Source organism: Populus nigra, chromosome 8 (genome assembly GCF_951802175.1).
Source record: "Populus nigra chromosome 8, ddPopNigr1.1, whole genome shotgun sequence".
NCBI lineage: Eukaryota > Viridiplantae > Streptophyta > Magnoliopsida > Malpighiales > Salicaceae > Populus > Populus nigra.
The window spans coordinates 8,200,470-8,228,223 of record NC_084859.1 but is presented as its reverse complement, the minus strand read 5'-3'; the positions used below and the strand labels follow the sequence as shown (position 1 = coordinate 8,228,223).

General features: G+C 32.7%; 2 protein-coding genes across 2 annotated transcripts; one reads left to right on the top strand and one right to left on the bottom strand.

The window, feature by feature from the left end:
* Window positions 1-3,407: 3,407 nt before the first annotated feature.
* Window positions 3,408-6,703, top strand: LOC133701611 (ras-related protein RHN1-like). The gene is made up of 7 exons (XM_062125584.1): window positions 3,408-3,792; window positions 3,938-4,015; window positions 4,137-4,304; window positions 5,499-5,547; window positions 5,812-5,885; window positions 6,084-6,177; window positions 6,430-6,703. Exons 1-7 carry the CDS (start codon window positions 3,754-3,756, stop codon window positions 6,528-6,530), a joined length of 603 nt encoding a protein of 200 aa, XP_061981568.1. The 5' UTR covers window positions 3,408-3,753; the 3' UTR covers window positions 6,531-6,703.
* A 349-nt stretch (window positions 6,704-7,052) lies between these two features.
* On the bottom strand, window positions 7,053-14,684 carry LOC133701610 (protein ALTERED PHOSPHATE STARVATION RESPONSE 1). Its single transcript, XM_062125583.1, has 4 exons — window positions 13,502-14,684; window positions 13,101-13,276; window positions 11,346-11,569; window positions 7,053-8,037 (listed from the first exon to the last, which is right to left on the bottom strand). Exons 1-4 carry the CDS (start codon window positions 14,391-14,393, stop codon window positions 7,242-7,244), a joined length of 2,088 nt encoding a protein of 695 aa, XP_061981567.1. The 5' UTR covers window positions 14,394-14,684; the 3' UTR covers window positions 7,053-7,241.
* Window positions 14,685-27,754: the final 13,070 nt, after the last annotated feature.

Sequence of the window (27,754 nt, the reverse complement as noted above, 5' to 3'; positions counted from 1 at the left end):
AAATTAAAGAAACTTTTATTGTTTATAGAAGGGATTTTTTGAAATTTTACTATTATGTTTTTGTTGAAATACACTAACTTGGTTAGAAATGTGCTAAATGTTACTTTTCAAAGTGCTTTTCACTTGAAAATACATCAAAATTATATTTTTTATTATTTTTAATATTAGCACATCAAAATGATTAAAAAAACACTAAAAAATATTAATTTAAAGCTTTTTCAAAAAATAAAATCAAGAATTTGATAAAGTGTGGTCCAACCACACTTCTAAATAGTGCCTAAAAGTGTGCATGTGTTTTGTGTGTGTGTGTATAACACAATCTACCAAAATGCTCAACTATTAAGAACATTTTCCTTTGTTTTAATTTTTTTTGCTCAGTAGTTCATTTTTTTATTATGTTTCTTAGACTTTCTAATTTTGATATAGATAAATTGCTTTTTATATGGGGTAGATTGTATTCAAATACATGAAAAGTGATATAAGAATATACCTACTCTCTAAGCATAAAAAAATATATATCCCTTAGTCTAAAAAGAAAAAAAAAATATTGAGTCATCATGTTATGAGTGATGTGTAGTAAATTTTGTACTAGATAGGTAACCCGCACGTTGCTAGGAACCGGGATGAATTTTTTATAATGTAAAAAAGTGATACTCAAGCACTATTAATGTATTTTAAAGAAGAGAAAAAATTCATGACTTGACACTATAAAAAACAATTGGAAAAAATTACAATGTCCAATCCCCAAGAATCCAAACATATAAGGATGAAATCAGGAAAAAAGAATTCAGTTAAAAGAAGTCTAAAAAAACAAAGCACAAACGAATCCATGTAAGGTCACCAAAACTCGCAAGAAATATCATGTAAATGGAATAAATCAATAAACGGAAAAATAATGGATTGACTCGTGACCTAGGGCTTAAGGCGAGTCAGGTTTCAAAAGAAATTTAGGGGGAATTACTATCAAAACACGAGTTAACTCGTGACCTGGTCTACCCGAGGCAAACCCAGTCAAGACCGAGTAAAAAATCATTAATTATTTTCCTTTATTTTTTTCAAAATAATGACATCCTCACTTTTTTATAAAGTAAAAAAAAATTATTTGACTTGAGTTAACTCGGGTCAATCCACATAACACGTGACAGGTACTTGCCCTCGATTGATTCATGAAAAATGAGAAGACAACCTAAAATGTTAAATCAAATGGAAAAATAAAAAAGAAACATCAAACTAACAAAAGAATCAAAATTAAAGATAAAAATCAAGAGAATGATGACTAAACTTGAAGAAATAAAAAAAAATCAAAATTATGGATCCAATGATGAAATTGAAAAACATATTTTTGATAAAAGAGTTAAGAGTCAAAATTTAAAATCAAAACATTAAAGGTCTAGCCTTAAATATCATAAAAATTTAAATTGAATGGTAAAATTAAAAAGAAAAATAAAATTAACAAAAAAATCTAAAATAAAAAATAAAAATCAAGAGAATAAGGATTAAGTTTGGAAAAGTTAAAAACCAAGATTATGGATTCAAGAATGAAATTGTAAAAATCAAATTGATAAATGGGTTAAGAATCAAAATTTGAACCCAAAACATTGAGGGCATAACTTTAAATATCATCAAAATCTTAATTGAAGGGTAAAATTAAAAAACAAAATCACAAAAAAAATCCAAATTAAAAATAAAAATCAAGAGATTGAGGACCAAACTTGAAGAAATAAAAAATTCAAGATTATGGATCCAAAGATGAAATTGAAAAAAAATTAAGATTTGATAAAAAAAAAGTTAAGAATTAAATTTAAAAATCAAAACATTGAGAGTTTTATATGAAATGTCATAAGAACAAGGTTGATTTTTTTAGTAGTCAACATAGAATTCAATGGGAAGGAGTAAGAGAAAAGGAAAAGAAAATGAAGTGGCGGTCAAAGCCAAACCATCCTTCAAAACACCACATGGGATGCCTCATATAGAAGAGAGTGTGGTGTAGCTTCAAACACCACGGTAAAACTTGGTGTTCTTTAACCGAATAGCGGCCCACGCGCCTCTTAAAAAGCACAGAGTTGCCCCACATGCTGTGTATGTATTAACAACCTGTTTATTTAATATTTTTTAGTATATGCGTAGCATGTGGGGCAACTCTGTGCTTTTTAAGATTGAATCATTGCTAACCTAACTTACTAATAGTATAAAAACCTATAGAAAATGACAAAAACACTCCTTAATGCAAATTTTAGAAAATTTGATTTTAGGGTTAATTTAGTAACTCCACCATTTAAAAATATAAAAAACTGAGAATAGCCCTTAAAATAATTAAATAAAAGAACTTTCAAAGACAATTAAATAATTCAACTGTATTGTTAAAATATGAGATTACTATAATGACTTGTGAAATTATAGTAATCTCATATTTAAAATGTAAAATGCTGCACCGACCTCCTTTAGTTTTATATATAAATATAATAAATGCAAAATGCTGCACCGATCTCCTTTAATTTTATATATAAATATAATATATGATAGGTATCTTTCCTTAAAATATATGGCGTAAATTAATGGAATTCATTTCCAATTAACAAGTACAGCAAATTAAACTAGTCTCATGGCTACGACCGACTCTACGAGACATCATGCTTCTGGTCTACCTAGTCAAGATAGAGTTAAAAACTATTAATTATTTTTTTATATACATTTTTTAAAATAATATTATCCTTACTTTTTTATAAAATAAAAAATTATTTAATTTTGGTTAATTCAGGTAAATCCATTTGACACTTGATCGGTATTTGCCCCGAATTGATTCCCAGAAAATAAAAGCATAACCTAAAATTTTAAATTAAATGGAAAAATAAAAAAGAAACACCAAATTAATATAGGAATCAAAATTAAAGATAAAAATCAAGAGAATGAAGACCAAACTTGAAGAAATAAAAAATATATATATCAAAATTATGGATCCAATGATGAAATTAAAAAAAATTAATAAAAGGATTAAAAGTTAAAATTTAAAATCAAAATATTAAAGGTCTAATTTTAAATATTATAAAATTTTAAATTGAAAGATAAAATTAATCTTAGAAATTTTGATTTTGAAGTTAATTTAGTAATTATAACATTTAAAAAACATAAAAAATCAAGAATACCCTCTTAAAATAATTAAATAAAAAGAACTTTAAAAAACAATTAAGTAATTTAACTGTATCATTAAAATATGAGATTAATATAATGACTTATGAAATTACCTAACATTATAATTGTTTTGGAATAAAATAGTAATTTTATTATGCATGCACCGACCTCCTTTAATTTTATATATAAATATAATATATGATAGGTATCTTTCCTTAAAATATATGGCGTAAATTAATGGAATTCATTTCCAAATAACAAGTACAGCAAATTAAACTAGTCTCATGGCTCATGGCTACGACTCTGCAAGACATCGTGCTTCTGCAATGGGCTAGTCTGGGCTGCGCCTAATAATGTTGTGCCCGGCAAAGGAGAGAGGGGGGGAAATAGTAAATGGAACAACTACCAGTCAAAGCTAAACATGTAGACTGTTTTCGAACAAACCTACCATTCTTGTTGTTGTATGTCTTAAGAGTTCATTGATAAATCAGACAGTTGTTGCTGCTTCTTTTTTTCTTTTGGACTGCATATTACCATCTCTAGGCTAGCTAGAATTAGTAAGATAGAAGGTGAAATCTGGTCTTGGGTTTTAGAGATTGATCACATTAAGCGTACGTATGTCCAATGGCAAGACCTGGCAACAAGATCATTCAAGCTAAGCTGGTCGGTATAACCTAAAAAATGTCTTATGACCCTTTTATCTTCTCAATTTGATAACCGATTCACTTCTTAATGATTCTCCTGATTGACCCTTTCTCTCTACTGATCTCGGTGATAGTACAATATTTACTAGCTTGATTTTTTTTAGGTGCTTCTGGGGGATATGGGAACTGGGAAAACCAGTTTGGTATTAAGGTTTGTAAAGGGCCAGTTCTTCGATCACCAGGTAATTAATTCTTTAAACGTTCGTCTGATGTTTTCTTCAACATGATCTTTTTTCAGATTGCCACTTGATTTTGTGTTTGCTCTTAGTTGATGGGATATTGTGCCTCTCTATCTATGTTCAGGAACCAACAATAGGAGCGGCTTTTTTTACACAGATATTATCATTAACTGAAGCAACTGTGAAGTTTGATATTTGGGATACAGCAGGGCAAGAAAGATACCACAGCTTGGCTCCTATGTACTATCGCGGTGCAGCAGCAGCTGTTATTGTGTATGATATTTCCAGCATGGTAAGCATCTCTTAAACTCTTGGGGTTTGTACTTGGTAATTTGCTTCTTGTAGTAATAATTATTGTCATTTTGCCTTGCTGAGGGTGGTGCTGTTGAGCCTCAATAGCTCCACTACCGCATTGAATTTGAAAAAAAAAAAAAAATTGTTTTCTGATTAAAGAAACTTTCATTAATCAAAATCATCTAAGCAGAATCTGCTACAAGTTTGTACAGTTTACATACAAAGAGTATTTGGGATTAAGAACTTGTTGCAGAAGCTTAGTCTTATAAAGTCTCAACTGGACTAATCTAAGAATATCATTCACAATAGCACAAGTCTCAGCTTCCTTCTCCCCCATGAACTCTTCTGTTTCTCTCCTTCCAAACATAGTAAATGTAGGAGCACCAAAATATCTAGGCAAAACTAAATTGACACATTTTTTTCTGCAGAGAAGAAATAGCCCAAGCCAATTCTGTTTGCCAATCTCCCACTAGCTTTTGAACACTACTTTTCTGCAAATTACACTGCCAAGATCCTTTTGTAATGCTGTAGGAGAAATAAGTTATTTCTGTCTACTGAAGCTTGCTTGTATAGAGTATACATGGCATCGATGCTTCTTCCCCATTGTTCCTGCCTGGCTTTTATTGATAGCCTGTTTAGAATAGAAAGTCAGGCAATAAAGCTGCATCTAGGAAAATGTACTTGTCCAAAAATGAGTTCATGCCAAGCAGCAATGCTGCCCTTATTTCTTCCATGCACCTTTACATGAAATTACCCCATCAGAAGAGCCTTTCCAAGTAATACAGTCTTCAATACCATGCCTCGAGGTAGATAGTTCCATAAATAGAACCTTGAATACTAATCACAGCAGCATCTGACCTTAATGAGGCCAAATCCAACTATCATTTTGAACACGCCAGATACCTTGGCATTTGAAGGGAGACCAGTTCCATTTAAAATTCCATGTCCATATTCTTTAATTAAAGCTCCATGCGGGTGCTATATGTGCCACCACAAAAATATGAGCTTGCCTTTCCTAATAGTACGTTCAACATAATCCCACGTCAACCCCAAGTTTTAACATCTTCCGCCAATTCTAAATACAATCACTAGGAATATTCAAACTCCATAGACTCCTGTTTTAATACTACTTTGATTTGTTTGATACTCACTTTCAGTAACACTATTGATATGCGTTGATGTTTTGCTTCAGGATACATTTGTTAGGGCCAAAAGGTGGGTTCAAGAGCTGCAAAGACAAGGTAAGGCTATCAGTTTAAAGCCTTCAGCAAAGTATGTTTAAGTGCACACAGAAAACTATGTTTCTTCCCTTTCATTGGCTCATTGAGGCTCTGTTTCAAATAAAACCTGAACCTCATTTTTGTTTCTGCTTGTATCCTGTACCGATACATTGTGATCTCTATGCAGCATATCAAAGGTTCATAAGCACGGTTGCTTGTAGGGTGATCATTTTGCTATATTTTATCCATGATTTACAACTTTTTCCCGCATATTACTATTTCCAGGAAATCCTAAGATGGTTATGGCATTAGTAGCAAATAAATTGGATTTGGACTCGAAGAGAGAGGTGCAGAATGAGGTATCTGCAGAAAAAACTTCTGTTTACGGCATCACCTAAATAATAGTTACAGGTTGCATAGTATAGAACTCTATTTTATGTTGATACGATAAGGCATCAACATCCATTTCTGATCTAAAGACTTCAAGTTGATTTGTACATGAGAAAATTCATACATTCATTATTTCTTCTATTTTTCTTTCTCTATTATAATTACAGGACGGTGAGCAATTCTCTCAAGAGAATGGGATGTTCTTCATGGAAACATCTGCAAAAACTGCACAAAATATTAACGAGCTTTTCTATGAAATAGGTAATTATATTTGTTTATCGCAAGAGAGAGCTATGATCCCATTAAACTGGCAAAATGAAGGCAGTTAATTATCTTCATATCTGACATGACTTAGTTGATTTTCCTCCATCAATAATCACACCTCAACACAGCAGGGATGTAAACTACTTATTACGGGACATCTGCATTTTGCATCTACCTTCCTTTGTGCTTGTTTTCAAAACGTTGATTTAAGATTCTCAGAAGGTTCATTCTATTTTCTACCATTTGCAGCTAAGAGATTGGCAAAGGCTTACCCTTCAAAGTCTACTGGGGTGAATCTGAATGATGAAACCGAAAGTAGGACAAGAAATCTATTCTGTTGCTCTGGTTAACATCACTCATCAAAGAGTCCTATATAAGCAATTACTGCAAGCCCGGAAGGGATTTGAAAAAAATTCTTGATTGTTCACAACTTTCTGTTTCAGTATTTGTACATAAGCTCTTCAAGTTGTAAGGAAGGATATATTATTTGTTTATAAAATTCAACTTGAGCTGTTTCAAGGCATTATAGGTATGGAACTTCATCTTTCTAGTTTTGAAATGTGGGCAAGGAATGGCAGCAGAAAAGGGAAAACTCATAGATACCAAGACAGTTTGTACTTAAATGAACATTCCCAATCCAAGGAACAAGTTGCATTATTCCATCAGATATAACTTTTGCAATAGCTAGTACACAGATAATCTGACTCTAGGTTATGATGTTTTGCTTACGAGTCAACTAGACTTCTCCCATTATCATGCCATGCTGGCTAGCAGAATTTCTTGGGCCTACTGTAAGATAAATATTCAACATCATAAACGCATGCCATCCATGTTCGTAACAGTAAGCAACTATTAAGTAATAACAACTCAAGTTGAAACTCAACAAATTTATGAATGCATTCATGATTTTCGGGGCTTGTTCAATGCAAAATTCCAGTACAACTATTGATTATACAACAAGTAATACAAGCAATATATAGATACTGTATTTTCTTTGAGTATTCATTTGCAAGGTATACAAGAAAGTGTACAAAAGCATTAAATCCTATATTATAAACACACTAGTTTGCATTACCGCGATGTGCATGTGATATGGACCTCAAGTTCTTGTACATTTCTGAACATGCATGAGCAACCTCAGACATGGCCCTGAAGAGCTCAGGCAAGCGAGTTTTAAGGCTTGCCATAGATTTCTCCCTCACCTGAAGGCACTGCTTCCGATAGGCTTCTTCCTCCTCCTTCAAGCGGTTCTTCACTGCATCCACAACAGACTGTCTCTCTGCAATAGCTTCATTATGAGAATTGTCTTCTGTCCTTTCAGGATCCAATTCATCAGGTGTTCTCTGCTGCATATACTTGCGCCACCAGTCTTCATATTTCCTCGTCTTCTGGGAAAGTTCTTTTCTTGTTTCCTCACATTTCTCTTTCAACTTCATCTCTTCTTCTTGATGCTGCAGGATTGTATGAATTACAGCAGCAAAATTATTTATAGCAGTTCTTGCAACCTCATCAGGAAGTTTGTCCAAAAAATCATGCCAAGCAATAAGAAGGGGCTGGATGGGAGGATTCCGAACTCTTGGTGGAGAAGAAACTTTTTCCTTCAAGTTGCTCTCTATAGGAATGAGGTTCAGCTTTAGCCAACTGTTCAGGGCCTTTATGTACGCTCTCTGATTATCTATAAGTTTACAAAACTGTGACTGCCACTCTTGCACAACAACCAATAGCTGAAAGGTACGATCATGGTGGTGCTCACTAGTTTCCTTGGAGGATGGTGAAATGTCCAAAAATCTCAGGGCATTTACAATCTTAGACTGGTCCTCGTGGTGAGCTAGCATGGTTTTCCACATTGTGGCCATCCTGAAACCCATACGAGAGTTAATTTGTGGTTGAACAAAGTACGAATTTAGCATGGAAATTGCAGAAAATATTATCCAGGATTCAAAGCTAAAACTGCCTTTTTCTTTTTCTATAGTTTTTTTTTAAGAAACAAAAGTTAAAAGCATGCAACTCAATGTTTCATGCCTACAAACACTATTAAATGATGCAAACATGGAAACAAGGGAAACAGAAATCTGCAGAAATGCAAAACTCAGTAGAAGTTAAACTATTGCCAGTAATATCACAGAGAGCACCAAGGGAGAGGGGGATCTCAGTTTGCTGTACAGTTGAATAGAATAATATGACAACCAAGCTAAAGTTCAGTGCATCAAATGTTCAAACATCAGGCACGCCTATCAAATTGAAGGAACAATTCTACAGCACAAATATTCCTTCATGGTTCTTAGAGCTTCAAGCAATGCCTTTGACAAAGACAACAGCAGGCAAGCCTGGCACATGAGGTGACAATGGGAAGGATACACAATCAAAGAAATGCAGGTTGTCGTACCATGCCAGGTAACCATCCAAAAGCATTTACAGGTGGAAGGGACAAAACACCATATGAGACATTCCAAACTTCAAGTAGTGAGTGAGTGTACCCAGAACAAGGAAGCACACATGGATTAGATAATGCCAACATAAAAATGGCCAGAATGAGGAAAGAATGCACATATGAAATCAATTTCAATATGATAAAAGAAGGTGAGTGAAGATCAACTTGAATTTCATTTTATAAAAGGCACAGCTCCAAAAAAGGGAAAAGTTAACAAAAGAGAGGAGCAGTGAGTTTGAGTTGACATATTTTGCAACCTTTGTAATCTTGAACCATCTAAATCAATCACATCCATTCAGAGAACATGCAACGATTGTTGGGGGTAATCTAAGATGAAAAACATTCTAGAGTTCACCCTTTCATCCAACCTTCAGCCTGTCGATTGTTGGGGGTAATCTAAGATGAAAAACATTCTAGAGTTCACCCTTTCATCCAACCTTCAGCCTGTCACAATAGTTTCTTACCTCTTCCCTTTGCTATTTATTTTAGGGAAATTTACCCTGACATCCTATAGTTTAGTTGTTTTTACACTTACCCTCCATGTTTTCAAAAATTACAGTTTACATCTTAAACTTTGCAGTACGTATAACAGTTTACATCCTAAACCATCCTATAATTTAGTCTATCTTATGCTCACCAAGGATGTAAATAGTAATTTGTGAAAACAAGGAGGGTAAGTGTTAAAACGACTAAAGTATAGGATAGTCAGGGTAAATTTCCCTTTATTTTAACAATCGCTACCCTTCCCTACAGTGCTGTCTACACTTTTTGTGTACCTTTTTTCATGACAAGTGCTAATTCATTTAACCAGGAACATTCATGAGGTAAAATATAGATATAAACTTATAATAATATAATTTTGTTAGAGAATGAAATAATAGAGGTTATAGCTTCTATTTTTTGCAGTATTTTGACAATCTCTATATGATGGGGACTGAAGAAAAACTGCATTGAGAATTGGTATTTGATTTTTTGATTTTTTTTTTATTAATATGATTTTTTTTGTATAATTATACTAGATTTTTTGAAATTTCTTGGGAATATTATCATTTTACTGTTTATAGGTAAAGCAGAATTTATATAAAAAAAAAATTGAGTTATATTTCCTACTTGGTAGATTTTCCAAATTTGCCTGCCTATTCGTGAAGGATTTGGTCTTATATCTATTAGCTTTTGGTGCTTATGAATGGCCACATAGCTACACATCCAAGCTATGTTATGATTTGCTTTGACTATCGAATCAACTGATTTTCTAGTGAACTGATACACTTGGGTTTGTGTTATTTTTGTTTATCCCAGGTTCTGCATCACCACATTTCAAGTTTTTGCCAATCAACAACTTTCCATTAAAGTTTTTTGTCTATGCTCTTGCCTACAATTTTTGTGCAACTTTCCTACAACCTCCCTCCTCTTCTCTGAAACTTCTTTAAGAACTAAACTGCAATTTCCTACAGCAATTTAGGTGATTTCCAACATTCTGCAACCTTCACCACATTTCTCTAAAAAGCCTTCAACAGCATTAGTGAGCCTAAAACCATCTAAATTAGCAAATTCACATGATGGAAAAGATATTGATTCACCTTTTGCGATTTTTGGTCAGACAGTATTTTAAAGGTGTAGGTCATGCTACAATTTTGCCAAATACTCCCTCTTTCTGACTTCTCTTCTATCCTCTGAAATTTTAATTCAACTACTTTGCAACACCGGTCTTTTCTTTCACTTTTTTTTCAAAAATAACTTTCTTTCAATAATACCAGCATCTCTCTCATAGGTTCTAATGGTGGATTGGTCCAAAAGATATTAAAAGCAAGGACATTTATGTGAATGATAACATTTACTCATACTTGCAGCTCATACTTAGGTGGATAATGACATTTTAAATACTGTCTCTGTTATGTGCAAGACTGATGCACCTAGTAATATCTCATACTCTTCTGTGGTATTTGATACAAACTTTTCTACAACCACTATTTGTAACTGCTTTCTATTAATAGTCACCCTTTGCTACAAAATTCTCATCTTTTTCAAAATATGTTTGATTGCAGGAAAAGCCATCCAAGCCACGCACATCTATGTTGACATAACATTTAGGAGATCATATGTATGGTCACCTGCTCTATCCATCCTACACTTTCCAGCAACTCTGTTACTAATTACAGCAATTTCCTACAACCTTCACGCTCATACTTGCAACTTTACTGCAACTTCACATCTTTTGTGCTCTTTTCTGCTACTTCTTTTGTTAATATTTGCACACCCTACAACCTTCACTGTATCTTACAGAGAGAGAGAGGAGAGGGAGAGTGCATAATATTTTTCCATCATGGTACACAAATCTAGTCTTAGCCCTTCCAAGCACAGTGGCAAAGATGTTGCTAAGCTCTATGATGGTAACAATCACCTAAAATTTTATAAGCGAGTTTTCAGCATACCTCATCCTTAGCCAACTTAGAAGTGTAAGAACCAAAACATTCTTAATCATACAATTCCATGGAACCCCTGACATTTTGATTTGCCTCGTAACATTATTCATAAGGTTTAAATTATTATCATTCATATGTCTTTAATTAGCACTGATTATTCAAAGAGCAATTAGAACAATAATTGAGGACATAAAATCTGAAGTATGTATGCATCAGAATACTGTCTCATAAGAATTTCTACTTCAACAAACAAGATACTGCGCAGCCTTAACCATATAGATTAATTTTTCTTTTTCCAAAAAGCAACTTACCCATCAACAAGCTGAACAAGTTTTGGATATAATTGTTCATCACGTAAACGGTTTATCTCTGAAACTGTTGAATCCATTGATTGCATGTCTACAATGTATCTTGTATGCAGATGGCTTACAGCTGCTTTTAATTTCTCTATTGATTCAGTGTTTGTACCTCTTTTCTTCTGCTTATTCAATGAATTAACCTTCCTTTGATACTCGTACTTCATCAATTCACCTGCCTATCCAGCAGCAACCAAACTTCATGTCAGATTCATCTCATAAACCATGAAAGAACCAACAACAAAAATAAAAACAATGGAAACCAACAAGCTTAGTCAAAGCCCACAGGGAAAATCTTATATCTAGCAAACTAATGCATTTAAGTTTTAATTAATGCTGACAACAAGTTTTCAACTCACAGCAAGTAACTGCGGTTTCATGTGGAGATAAAATTTAACCCATCAGCACACTTATTCCAGTTGGCATGAATGGGATCAAAACAAGTTGGCAGATTAAAATGCCAAACATATGATATAGGAAAATGACGATATCACTAATTAATTGTTGTTCACAAATAACTTTGTTGGGCCCCTAGATCTACAACATGGTATGAAGTTGCTGCAGATTGGTACTCTACAAAAGGAAGAGAAAAAACAAAATCAGCTGTAGATCAACATATAGTTTCAAGTCTCAAGAGAAGCAGAAAATGAACTATCATTCTGCAGTCTTCCACCACAAAACCAGAAAAATAACCAACTCCTTATAGTTTTAGAACTAAAGCAAAAACTGCTTGTTGATAGAAATTTTGAGAAATTGTAGATAGCAAATCATTTAATTTTATGGATAAGGTTAAAAAAAAACCCTGCGCTACCATCAACTTCATCATTGATGACAATTAAAAAGTACTGCATATTGTAAAGCAGAAGCTTTGTGATTTAACTCAGCAAAAATAACATAGTCAACCAAACAACCAACAATTTCACTGCTTTATTGAGATTAGCTGAGCTCCATATGAGGGTAGTTCTGCTTCAATAAGGCTATGCATGCACAATAACAAGTCATTTTAATATTTTTTTATTGGGCTAAACATTACACTATATACTAAAAGACATGGGGTTTTTACTGTTCAAAGTTATTGTTTATTTCACTATAACACCACTTAAAAAACAGGGTTGCTATAGTGTTTTTGCCCAAAAAATTCAATTCGATCCTTGAAGTTTTCATTTTTTATAATTCAAGACTAGACTTCATTTTTCTGTCATTTTGAAATTAAAGCTGAGGGAGGAGAGAGAAAGTTGGTGGAAAAGGCAGAGGAGAGAGAAACGCTTGGGTCGGCCACATTCCGGCCACAAAAAGTTCAACCTTGATACCAATGGGTGTGTCTTCAAGAGAGGGGTTCAATAGGGGTGGTTTGGCCCTCTAATCATGCCTGGAAAAGTATATCAGAACCCACAAAGTTTGTTTAGATTCGGTTTGATTTATACCATAAATGTATAAGCACAGTAGGGCAAAACAAACCTTTAATCTCACCTCTAGAAAATTATGACATGAATGAAATACATATCCTTCTAACCCTTGATTTTGTATCTACCACCTAGATGTTTATATTCATCTTGTAAGCTACAAAAGACATATACCAGAAGGAAGTAGCATATATCATTGGCCAATTCAACAGGTTAAACAAAAGATGGCAAGAACCTCTGCAAAAATCCAAAACACACAAAAAGCTGCTTCATGTAAAATGAAATGAATATAAACATTGCATCATACCTTCACTTCATCATAAAGCTTCTTTTCCCAAGCCAGCATTTTATCCAGCACGGTTGCATGAGTTTCATGCTCTTCTCTGTCGAAATCATCCTTCCCATCATCAAGATTAGGAACACCTCTAAATGAGCGATTCCATGTAATTACACGCATCACTCTTGCAGAGTGATCAATATGTCCTATAAGATACATAACATTATTCTTTAAAATATCATGACATAATGGAATCATCCCATTGGTAAACAAACTATCCTACTACAAAAACATTTTTTTGTAAAATCATCACTGCAGATGTTGTGATATGTAATTTCATCACAAAAAACAATTCAACAAATGAAAAACAATCAAAACTCTGAAATAGTGAATGAACAGTAAAAGAAAAGAAAGAAACAGAGTCCATTTACCTCTATTGTCAGCAAAATTTGAGTGATAATGCAATCGCGTTGCCTCCAACATCTTAGAAACCTCATGGGCACTCTCAGATGCCTTCAAAAAATGATCATCAAGATCCTCGAATATCTTCATCAAGTTCATCCCTTTCACACCCCTCCTCCCTCCTTCCACCTTCCTACTCGCCTTCTTCTCCGGAGCCGGAACCGGAACTTCCACCGCCTTCTCCTCCACCACCATCGGTGGTGGCTCCACCCTCTCCTGAAACACTTTCCTCTGCACTTGTTCCTTATTCACCCTCACATCTTCCTCCATTTCGGTTGGTTCTGCCAAACTCGGTCCCGGAATGCTATCCACGGAGGGGAAGAAATAATCCCAGGTGGCATCTTGGTGGTGGTGTTGCTGTTGATGGTGATTTTCTTGCACAGAAGTTGCTCTACTACTACTACTAGTACTTCTCTTTCTCACTAATCTCTCACTATCATGAGCTTCAGATTCCGTCTCATCCACTTCAATTATGGGCTCCTCAAGCGGCTTCAGCTCCGGTTTCTGAATCTTCATCTCCGGCATGCTCACAGCTCGCTGCAAAGGCTGGAAATCCACGTGGTCAGGGGGGGGGGGAGGGGGGACGTCGGAAATAGGCGGAAAAGGAGGGGCGGGGGATGAGGAGGGGGAGGAATGTTGGATGAGGATGGGTTCGGAGGAGGAGGAGGAGAGATGAGGGGGGATTTCGGCTTGGGCAAAATCGTTGAGGGCGGCACCAGTGTTCTTTAAGGAAATAGAGTAGGAAGAATGGGCGGCGGCGAAGGCGTTGCGGGCGGAGACAGCTTCTTTCATGAACAGTTTTCTCTCTTTGCATCTCGATATTGCTTCTTCATTCTCGATCTTCGACTGATTACATCCCATTATTTGTTGGAATCGAATTAAAAGCAGAGTGATCGGGTTTTGGTAACCGGAGGAGGAGAGGGAGGTGGTGTCGTTTCAGTAAGATATACGATCAATCTTAGAGAAGGAAGTGAAAGGTGTGATTTGGTGGTAAGTGCGTAGGTAGTAAGCTGGTTAGGGGCAGGGGTCAACGGAACAAGAGAAATAGACAAGGAAGGAAGAACATGGCTTGGTGGGTGAATCCGTTTTTTCACATTCACCGGCGGTTGTGACATAGACATCGAATGGATCCCAGGAGTTTTTTGTTTTTTTTTTTCCTTTTACGAGAAAAGTTAAAATTGATTTCTAAATTGACTATTTGAGTTTTTCATTCATAAATGCGTTTTGAGTTTTTCGTGTCAGATTTTCTTTCTTTCTTTTCTTACGAGGTTATCATCTTTCATGTATGTTTTGAATTTTAAATTTTAGATAAATATATTCGTGCCATGCTATAGGCTGCATTATTTTTTTATATAAAAAATAATATTTAAATATCATAAATGCATTTTAAATAAAAAAATTATGACTTCAATTATAGATCTAATTGAATCAAATAAACTCGTTTTATTTTAATTAGAAAATAAAAAAATAGATAATAATATCGAATAAACTAACTTAAAAAATATAATTACAATAACATGAAAAAATAAAAACTTTTCAAAAGAAAAAAAAATAATATAGCTCAATTCTTATCAAATTAGTTTAAAAAGATAAAAACAAATTGATATGAGTCGATCCAATCTAAAATGACAAATATATAATCCAAGTAATAAAGACAGAATATCCTAATATAAATTAAATAAAAACAAATCACAAAGTTTATTTTCCAACAAAGTAAATATAGAATGAGGAAACTAGAAAAAGTAAATAAAACAAAACAAACATAAAATACCTGAAAAATAAATCAAAATTAGATAAAACAACCAAACCCCATAACCCGAATCATGCTAATGGAATAACCTAAAAAAAGCCAAAATAGAAAAACTGTGAAGATTAATTTCAAAGAGAACCAGATTTTGAAGGACATAACTGAAAATATATTAAGATTATCTTTTAAAAAAAAGTGACCCCATAAAAAGGCTCAAGACAATCCTATTAACCCACCAACTCGCAGTCTAGATCATGAAATTAAAATAACCCGATAAAAAAATAACAAAAAAAATCACAATGTCCAGTTTGAAGAAAAAAATCAATGTCAAGTGATGAAACCAAAAAAAAGTCCAAAAAAAACAATGTCAACTTGTATTAACTTTTCAAATTCAATTTCCAACTAATCAAATATTGAAAAATAAAATTAAAAAAAAATTCAATTATATAAAAGGATAAAAAAGAAATAATTAAAAAAATAAAAATCTTAATTGAAATAAAAACTAAATTTCACTCGTAAGTTTAATTTATTGATATCAGGTTATTATTTGAAGAATTTAATTAAGAAAAAATTATCATTATCCAAGTTTAAAAAATTATAAAAGATTTATTTAAAGTAGGGATAATTACCAAAAAAAAAAAACTCATAAGGTTTGCTCATGATTTTCACTTTCTAGTTGGAGCTTGAAAATTACATTTTATATCATGATTTTACTTGCGCACTAATATATATACACACACTACATTTTAAAAAAAAATTAAATGCAGTTGAACATAAAATATGCGAATTCAATTTTAAAAAAGTAAGATACTCAACTCATTGAATTTTATTTATGTAACGAGGAGTTAAATTGTTTCTATTTTTATCATACAATAAATCATAACTATTTGAATTTGAGTTTAATGATATAAAATATTCTTTTAAAAATATGAAAGGACCCGATCCAAATGTACTCAAAACCATCAAAATTTGGAAAGAATAGGTAAATAACTTTCCTGGCATGCTCTCATTATTTTCTATTTACATATTTAATACTGTCATATTTTTTAGACTTCTATTCAGTGTTATTAAATCTAGACCAGCCTGACAAGTCAATTCAAAACCCGGTTGATACAGTAGTTTAACCGGTTTGGGTTTATTAAAAGACTAGTCGGTGCAACAACCTTGTAAAACCCGGTCAATCCATGGTCCTGACGAACACAGACGAGACTTGTTTTTGTTTTCTTTTCAATTGTGATTTTTCTTTTATATATTTTTTTAGTTGGTTATTAATATTTTTTAAAAGTTCACTATATAAATATTAGAAAAATATTTTGTTTTTTTATTGTGGAATTTGAAACCTTTAATATATATACTCTATGTTCCAAAAAAAAATATAAGAAGAGTTTTTTAGTATATATTCTATTTTTGCCATAACAACTATAGTGATTTTATTAAGGCTAAAATGTTTTTCCATTGACTATAAAATAACACTGAGTTTTTTTAAAAAAAATATCTGATTTTAAATATGCATCTTCTATATTGATTTCGTACATTTAGAATAATTTAATAATTTTTTAAAAAATATATTAACTCTAAGATTTAAAACCAAAAAAAAAACTTTTTTAATCATTAATGCACATCATTTGAGTTAATTCAATGTTTTTTATTTGAAAGTGTAATTATGGTTATTTTATAAACTGATTTTCACTCAGAAATGTATTAAAATAATATTTTTTTTATTTTTAAAAAATTATTTTTAACATCAGCGCATCAAAATAATCTAAAAACACAAAAAAATATTAATATGAAATAAAAAAAATATTAACTCTAAGATTTAAAACCAAAAACAAAAACCTTTTGTAATCATCCATGCAAACCGTTTGAGTTGATTCAACACGTCAACACTTAGTTTCCTCTGCGATCTTCTTTTTTTTTTTTTTGAATAAATTGGTCTAAACAAACATCCTGGGAAACATAGCAAAGAAAATTCCACCTAGGAAACACTGTAAAGAATGACTTTATGCAGCTGTGCTTGTGCTTTCAGAATCAAACTTAGTTGTAATCTATTTGGAGGGAACACTTTTTCCAAATAATTAATATTCCAATTAGGACCGTTGATTATGGCTACTTTTCCTTTTCCTTTTCCCTTTCCCTTTCCTTTTCCTTTTTCCTTTTCCAGTCCAAGCGAACACCAATCCAGAGTGCTACCGTTATGTCTAAGGTAGAGTGAGGGAAATGGTACACTTAGGAAAGCACTACTAGCACGCGTGAGCTGGATCAAATTAAAATTATTTTAAAAAGATATTAATTAAAAACAATCAAAATTTTAAAAAATAAATAAATAAAAGAAAGAATGATGTAGAATTCAAACTTCTTTCGTCCTATGTTTAATTTATGAATAGTCTAATTCTATATTAATTGTTTCTTAATTTTTTAATATGAAATAATTATATTATATTTTATATTTTTATTTTATAACCTATATCCATATGTATTTTTTTTTATTTTTTGATGTGAGATAAATATATTATTATGAATTGTTTCTTAACTTTTTAACGTGAGATAACTATACTACATTTTATATATATATATATATATATATATATATATATATATATAGAAAGAGAGAGCACTTACATCTACATGTATTGTTTTAAAGTTTTTTCATGTGAGATAATTAAACATTAAACATTTTTTTTTTTCATATTAAGTCGAGTCAATCCATATGATCCAACATTTAACTTTTTAATCCAGTCAATTCTAAACCGCATATAATAACTATACCTCCAATATTGAATGAATTTGTAACATTTTATTTGAAAAAATTCTTGCATGTAAATATAGGTATGACATCGAGTCACTTATAGGATTCTCAATTAAAATCTGAACACACACACACAGAAAGTAGTAATTACTACATACACATATGTAGCTTCCTGATATCTAAAGGATATCTGTATAAAGTAGTAATCATCCACCAATAAATACTGATAACATTATAGTTTCAAAGATATGATACTTATGTAAATTAAGATTAACCAAAATAATTATGTTACTGATAATATTATAGTTTCAAAGATATGATACTTATGTAAATTAAGATTAACCAAAATAATTATGTCTTTGATTAATTTATTGGTGGATGATTCACCATATTAATTGATTATTTTTTTTTGTAAGACGAATGTTATTTGTAATCAAATTTATGTAAAATGATATTTATTTTATTTTATTTTGTAATTAAAAGGTAATACTTTGTCATTTTCTTACTTATTTCCTTTCTATTTTTAGAGATTAATTCAAAGTTCATAAAAAATAACTTTTAAAAAATTGCAAAACTTGATTATTTTGGAGGGTAATTTTACTAAAAAAAAAAAATCATATTAGATAGTAAAGAATTAATTAAAGTTCTCTTGGGAAAAATAAAAAATTGTTGATGTCCTAAAAAAATAGATGGTAGTTTGTGTACTTTGTTTGACGTAATTACGTTGATTACCAAAAACAAGTCAAAGGACACATCATCAAATATTCTTAATCTTAAATATGTTTTTTAGGCATTTTCAAGGTAAAAAAAAAACATCTAATTCGAACTCCTCTCATTATATGAAATTATTTGACATAAAAAATTGATTGCTTTGGTGGTTAGAATGATTCCCAACAACAACTTTCTTTCTCTATACCGGAATCTAGCGAGTCTCTCTCTCTCTCCTGCCAATATAAAAGAACTAAAAATGAGGAAAATAAAGTTTAGCACTGTCAAAGAACTAATTCAACCAAAAAACTTAAGTTGTTAGGTGAGGTCTCAAGATATGATTTATATTATTCTCTAACGCATCCCTTAAAGGCTTTTAACTTGCATAGGCACACATTACCTTGTGCTTAATTTTTATCAAATAAATAGGGATGGTGATATTCGAACTCGTGACCGCTTGGTCATCAAGGCTCCAATATCATGTCAAAAAACCAATTCAACCTAAAAACTTAAATTGTTACGTGAGGTCCCAATATATGTTTATATTAGGTACAAAAATTGAGTTTTTGAAAAATAAAATGACTAATTATGTAAGAACTTAAGAAGATGAGGGACTAAAATGAACTTTTTTAAAAAAATTCAAAATAACCACCTATTTTACCTGAGTTTGTCACTTCAATCTTCTTTCTTTCAATTCAACTCCCTCTACTAAAAAAACACAATTGATTTGTAAGATGATAAACAATAATTAATGCATAGTGAAAGTAAGAGCTCTTTTAATAAATAGTTAATCTTCTATAAAATATATAGAAATAGTTGGTACAAAGAGGACCCTTGGCATTTCTATTCTAAAAGGATAGAAAATCATTTTAAAATTGTTCTAAAGAAAATTTTATTTTTTATTTTTTATCTTCATCCTATAACCAAACATGTTTTTGTATCTTTTATATATGTCTCTTTTGTCTTAATACACCAACTAAACATAGCCTAAGTTATGTGTGGCTTTTTTTTTCTTTTTACAAAAAAAATAATTTTATTAATTTAATTCCATAAAAATAAAACCAAGTTAAATTTTAGTGAAGTCTTGGTAACTTCATATCATTTTAGAAAACATCTACCTATCAAACTATCATTTTGGAGCGGAGTTGCCAGACCTAGCCCTGGATCTAACCTAAAAAAAAGGTTGGGTTACTAGGTTGTCAGGTCAACTTGCGAGTCATCAAATCAACCTTATTTGTGTCCAAAACAATGTTGTTTAATTTTTTAATTAATTGGTTTTGACCTTATATGGTTTGGATTATTTTTTACTGGATCTGGTTTAACCAAATCAACCGGGTCACGAGTCTACCATTCAAATCACTTCAAGTTTGACTAGGTTAATATCAAAACTAATTCAATTTAAATCTAGATAGGATTAAGTTCAGAGTCATGAATTTACTAGGTTAACCTATTATGCTAGATCGAGTTTAATAATTACACTTTGAAGGGACCATGTTGCAGTGCATATTATTAAAAAGAAGCTAAAAGGCATTGTGTTTTTATTATTCATTGCATTCGCTATAGATACTAATGTATTATGAATTATTACAGTGCATCCACAACATTTAAGTTATTGTTCCTAAGACGTGCAAAAATACAATTTGGTACCTTAGTTTTTTTATTTTTTATACTTGGTCCTTGTAGTTTTAGATATTTATATTTTGATATTAAACTTTATTTTTCACATTTTTGTCCTTCAATGATGAGAGAGAAGAGAAAGTTATTGAAAAAAAGGAGGACAAAGTTTTTGATTGGTCGAATTTCGATGATAAAAAAACTAATCTTGATATCGATGGGTTTATCTTAAACATAAATATTTAGTAGAGGTGGTTTGGATCTCTAATTATGCTAGGAAAGTAGATAAAAACTTATAAAGATTTTTTTAAACAAAAGTTTCTAGACTAATTGAATAGTGTTTTGGGATGTAAATGGAGTTATTGAGGTTACTATGATATGTTTAGGTGAAAATGACTTGGAAATTCAAGAAAAAAATATTAATTTCCATCTATAAATTCTCCATCCAATCATTTTTTTTTATCTTTTTAGTTTTTAGAATTTTATGTTAAGGTCTTAATTTTTTTTTATATGTTTTAGTTCCTTAGTTTTGAGAAACGAGAGAGAAAATCGTTGGGATATGAGGAAGGAGAGAGAAAGTGGTCAGTTGACCACATTTTAACAATAAAAAAAGTCAATCTTGATGTCATTGAGTTCTTTTTTACGAGGGGAGTGTCATTGAGGTGTTTTTGAACTTCATATCCCTGAAAAAAATAGAAAGGGTATTAGAAAATTATTTCTTATTCGATTTAATCTTCTAGTTTTTTGACCTATTTAAGGGTGTCTTGAGGTTTGAAATGAGTTTATTAAGGTTTTTAGCGTGTTTCTCAAGTGTTTTCAGGTGAAAAAAAATGGTTGAAAAATGAGTTTTGAGGTCCAAAACATAAGTCAAACCCCAACATAAGTCAAACATAATTCAAGGGATTTACATTTTAAAATAAAATGTAATATTTATAAAATATTATATCATTGGCTTGCGCTATACTGTGGGTCGAATCAATTTTTTTAATATAAAAAAATATTCAATCATTGCTAACTTGTTTTCTAGTAAAAAAAGATCTAAATTGTGTGGAGGTTGACCCGATATGACTCCAGTGAATCTGGCGAATCCAAAAACAACCCGAACGACTACTAAAAATATAATTTGACTCCAAAAAAATTTCATGCACATTTTTCTTAAAAAAAATATCGAGATGACAATATATTAGATTGACTCGGGTCAATTTGATTAACCTGTTAAATCCACGATCCAAATCATGAGATTATGATAACTCTATAGAAAGTAAATCAAAACAAATTATGAAATTCAATTCACAATCAACTTAATGTTAAATAATAAAATTAAAAAAAATTCAATTAAAAATAGGACAAAAAAAACCCCATTTAACTCGGGTTAACTTATTAACTCGCGACTTGAATCATGAGATTAAGATAAACTAATAGAAAATAAACTAAAACAAATTATGAAACTCAATTCTCAATCAATCCAATGTTAAAGGATGAAATTAAAAAAATTAAAAAATAACAAAAAATTACTCAAGTCAATCTGGGTTAACAAGTCAAACCTGCAAGGTCAAGCCCCCACCCCGCATTTGACCTTCCTTCCTTTTTTTTCTTTTACTAGGAAGATGACATGTTCCTACTGAACTTGAACTAGCTAGTAGGCTATCTTGGTCAGTGCTGTCTCTCCTGCTGACTGAAAACACTTCATCTTCACTGCTGCTTTGCAGTTTGTATTTTTCATCATTGACATTCTTTCTTCCTCGATAAGTAAAAATCCTTTCATCATCTCTTTCCTGGAAGGTATGCTCCCTCTTGTCATGTACTTTGTTGGCCAAGTCATGGCTGTCTCTTTTTGTGCAAGCCTCATCCTTGTTCTTTACCCATTTGTATCCGTCATCATCATTCAAGCTGTTCCTTTTTGTAAAAGCATCATCCTTGCTCTTCTTCGGCTCATATTCATGATGTTCATGCCTATGCTGGTCCTGCAAAAAAAAAAAAGGCCATGTTTGTTCTGATTATGAATCGGAGAGCAGATCTTCAAATGATTTCAAGCAGTAAAGCATGTAATATCCAAAAAGCATGCTGGGAAGGAAACTTGGTCGAAGACACAAGTGACTAGGCTACCTTAATTAGCAGAAAATATATTTTGACACTACATTTCCAAAATCTAGTCCATTTCCCTTTTCATTATTGGCATATAATAACTGGGATAATCCAGGAAGCTTACTTGTTGAGGCGGAGGTGGTTTAAAGAGTTTCTGTTCCAAAGACTTTGAATTCCATTCTATGGAGAACTCTTGTGCTATGTCGTGCATTAATTGAAGCTTCATCTCTTCTGTGATAGACTTCGGCTTCAACATGTCGACAAACTGCACATCAGTAATCAGCCACATCAGTACAAAAACCAAGATGATCCCAATAAATAGGCCCGGGCCTATATGATTTATTAGTAAATAATGAAGATGAACTATCTGTTATGACCTCTTTATTAACGAATGCTTCAAGAGGAGGTCCATATCTATTAATGAATACAGAACGAAGATCTCGTAGCTCTGGAAATTCAGAAAATCTTGCTGCAGCATATATTAGAGATTGCACAGCTTCTTTGCATTCCTCGGGGCATTCCCTGAATCAGAAAAGGAAAGTAGAAAGTACGTGTGAATGACGTACTAAAAACAGTCGATTTGAAAATGGGAACTGAGAGCATGAAAGGTACTGAAAGCCAAAGATTTAGAAACGAGTCAGCTTGAGGTCTCACAATACTATCATAATAGCATACGAGAAACTAATCCTTCTAGTTAATCCAGTGGGTTAACTTGAATGAACAAAACTAAAGTTCCCTTTTGTTTTAATTTTCTGTTGCTACTAGTAATTTCACTGATATTGCCTTTTCCAGAGACCAGTTCCCAAAAATTTTAGCCCCTGCCACCCCCAGTAACCTGTGTCTGCTGGTAACAAAATTCATAGAAACTGGTAAAAGATTTCATAGACACTGGCAAAAAATTAGAAGTCTTCTAGGTTTTGATAGATATAAGGTAGGAAGCATTAGCTCTGCCGCAAACAGGTTTGATCAGTTTCACCGAGCTTTACTTTTATAGGAAAAAGGAAACAGGTTAATTGAAAGTGCTTATGTTTGTCTTCGATATTCAATCAAGATCAAGTAACATATATTTAAAGCATAATTTACATGGTACATAGCACATATCATGTCGTAGCAGAAATTCGAGAAGTACTGGAAGCACTAGTATTAGTTGATTACAGCTACTACACATGGATTATTGACTCTTGCGGCTTGTGCTTTTGCTTACCATTCCTTGAAAACATTCTGTGTTCTTCAATTTTATTTTTTTCCGGTTAGATGACAATATTAGTAATTTACATTTTCTCTAGTTAATTGGCTGCATGTAATATAGAATGTGAGAGAGATGATGCAAAGAAAAGAAAGAATTCATAAACAATAAAAAATAGGCAGTCAAAAGCATGTTGAATAGCAAAGCATACTTCTGTTTGTTCATAAGGGAAAGATTGCTCGAGATGCAATCACAGAGCTGCTCAATGAAATTGTAATAGATTATCATATTTTGCTCAGCCAGAAGCCCTTCTGCCTGCTCAATAAAAACAAACTGTTTACCATTTCAAGTCTCAACCATTAATGACTAAGAAGGTGCATGTGGAATGGAAGGTATGAACATGACAAGAGCTGCATGTCATGTGAAGCAAGGCAGCAATGTAAAAGAAATTGGGAAAAAAAAGAAAAACTAACCCTGCAAAAAGCTTTATAAGCATGATCAGTTCTAATGAAACTACCAGAAATTCGCTTAAAAAACAACGGAATTACAGACGGAATAATTCTGTCAGTAATTTACGGTGATAATTACCGACATATACTTTTCTATTTGTAATTCGGTCGATATATACCGACGGAATTACAGACAAAAAATATAGAATTTTAAAAAAGAAGGCGGTTCGCTGACGTGGAAGTTTTTGTGAGCGATTTTATCGACAGAATGACTGAGGGATTCAAACTGGGATCTCCGTACAGTGACGTGATCGGTTCACCGTCAGAACTGCCGACGAAATCACTGACAGAATGAGTCCGTCGATGATTCCATCGGCAAAAGCTAATATATCACCATTATGCCAACCCTCTCCTCTTCTATGTCTCCTTCTTCTTCCCCATCCCAACTCTCCTCTACTGCAAACAACCACCCCCCTAAAAAAATCTCTCTCTTCTCAGCACAAGTCATATTTTTTTAAGTTTTGTGGTCACAATATCCGTGTTCAGGCATTGTATTTTATCTAGCAATGCATCCATGGAGAGCCCTTCTTTTCATTTTGTATGCTTCCTTTGGCTAGATGGACTGGTACCCTTAACCTTTTGTGATCATCTTTGAGATATAAGAACCCTAATGATCCAACACCCTAAATGCGCTTATGAACTTTCTTCGCCTTACTGCATCAGTAGGAGTTTGGATATATATATATATATATATATATATATATATATATATATATATATATGTTTTTTGAAGTATATTCATATATGTATATTAAATGATAAATATTATTTATATATGTGTGTGTGTGTGTTATATCAATATTAAGGTATGTATAATTTATATTGTATTAAAAAAAATTAAATATTCTATAAATATATTTATAGAATATAAATATATATTTCGACTTAGGTTTGGATGGTTTTCAAGTCGAGTTTGATAATATACATATCCTATCTATTATTAATCAAGTCTAAAAAATACTCATTCATTTAGATCAAGTTTGGTTGGTATCTATGGTTATGATTAAATTTCCATCCCTAATTTTCACTCCCTTCTTTTTTATTATCTCATTAATTTAATCTAAATTTTCACATGAAAGACAATTAAATTAAAAAGCGATTTGAGAATACAATAGTTTCTACTTTGTGTTTACCTTGAAAAAAAATATTAAATTAATATTTTTTTTATTTTTTAATATACTAATATGATAAATAAATTTTTTTAAAAAATATATATTAATAAATTTTAATTTTTTTAAAACAAACCTAACTTTTTTGGAAAACACCTCACTAAAAAAACTTGGCATCTTAAGCTTGAAGCTGCTGAAGAAACTTGCATAAGCTGAGTCTCAGTTAACCCATAGTGATTGTCATCACCCAAATTTAGGTGATTCCCCAAAATTCATTTTTTCCCAAAAAAATCAAAAAAATCAAAAAATCAAAATAAAAAAAATAAAATAAAGGCTGGCAATGCAGAGAAAGCCGACCAAGAAAGGCTGCAAAAATAGGCGAAAATCAAGCTGCAATTTTCGGAAGAATTTCAAGGCCCAAGTGTACGCTGTTATGCCCAAAAATAGAAAAATACAAATTCAAAGGTCAAATTAAATGAGTATTGGACGAATTTGCATAAAAATTAAGTCTAATGACATAATTAAATTTTTAATGGGTCAATTTGATTTAATCATGGGCCAAATTGAATTTTAATTATGTTTAAGAATTAATTTAGGTCCAATTGAAGGAGTTAATTAAGTGCAAGGACTTAATTATACTTTAAGCGAGTCAAAATTAATTGGAGGGCTTAATTGGTGAAAATTAAGTTTGGGAGCTTAATTTGGACTTAATTGAAAAGATCGGAATTTTAAGAGACCCAATTTAATTTTTACCAAGTGAATCAATTGAAATCAGGGGCCAAACACAAAACTTGAGGGATAAATTTTGAAGCCTGAAAAAATACTCTGCCTATAAATAGCAGCCTACAACTCAGAATAAAAAGGGGGGCATTTTTGACAACAAAAAAAAGAACAAAAAAAAACCTAAACCTAACCCTAAAACATTTAGAGCGTGTTTGGCAGTGTGGTTGCGGGTGCTTTTCAAATAACTTTTCGTGCCAAAATGCATGCCAACGATGTTTTTTCATTTTTTAAAAATCATTTTTGACATCAGCACATCAAAACGATCTAAAACATATAAACCATATTAAATTTTAGCAAAAAAAAAAAAACAAAAAATTTTCAAATTTTTTGGGAACGCGGCCGCAGCCGCGTTCCCAAACGGTGCCTTAATCTTCTTCTTCTTCAAGAGCAGCCGCCGCCGCCACTGTCCTTGGTTGAATTTTTGGTTTTTTTCTCTTCAGCCGGCCACGGCAGATTTTTCTCCTCCACGCCGTCTCTAACTCCTTAGCTTCTCCACCAGAACCGGCTGCCCACATTGCCTACTCCCTCTGGTTGAAAACCATCTTCAATCTTCAGCCGCTTCCCCATCCACGCGATTCCCCCATTTTCTTCTCCTTTTCCAGCCAACAACATAGAGCCCCTCCCATTGCAACAAGCCGGAGCGGCTACCACGCTCTCCTTCCATTTCAGGCTCTCCATTCTCCCCTTGAGTCGCTGGCACACAGAGCCTTCTCCTCCAAAACCAAACCGATTCCCTTCAGCCAGCTACTTCCCTCTCTCAGCTGCACACAGACCGGCCTCTCCATCAACGCCGACCTCCACCAAGCCACCGCAGCTACTGAACCTCCTCCCTCCACCTCAAACCGGCCGCTTCCTTCTTCTTCCAGTTTTCCCACAAGTCTTCCATCTCCCTCTTGGCAGCCAGAGCACAACCCTGATCTACCCTTCTCTCTCCTTCAACCGGCCGCAGCTCCTTCTCATAGAAACCAAGCCGACCGTCCACAGCTGCCCAACGCCGCTTCCTCCCTCTCGGCCACGGCAGATCCGGCCTCCAGCTCCTCCGCCAGCCGCAGCAGCGCCCATGGACAACAGCCCACGGATCCAGCTCCACCGAACTTGCCATCGGCAGGAGCAGCCACCAGGAGGGAGCCGATTACCGATCCAAAATTGAAGAGAACTGACCGGAGGAAACAGATCTAAAAATAGAACAAAATAAAATCTGCTTGCTGTGTTGCGTTTTGTTTTGTTTTGCAGGTGATAGTGGCCATCAACGCCGGCGAGGAATGGTAAGGAAGAAGGAGCTGAGCCACGGATCCTGTTGCTTCCAGTTCTCCCCGACGGCGCGTGAGCCCACGCGCCGCCAGCTATGCCCGTGTCCAATTCCTGTGCAGAAGGGTTCCCTTGCAATTTTTAGAGTTTTAAGGACCATTTTGTAAATTTGAAATTATTTTATGTAATTTTTATTTATTTTTGAATATTGCAATTTGTATTGTAGATGTAAAAAAAAAGAAAAAGAAAAAAGAAGAAAAAGAAAAAAAAATATAATATAATAAAAAATGTGTGTTTGTGTTTGTAATTTTTTTATTATTATGTTATTGAATTATAAAAAGAAAAAAACAAAAAAAAACAAAAATGCATGTTTGTATTTATTTCAGGGATCTTTTCAGGATAAGACGACAAAAGAATAAAGAAGGATTTAATATTTTGATTGGATCACGGTGTAGAGGTACAAACTTGTACGGAAGTTGTATTTCTA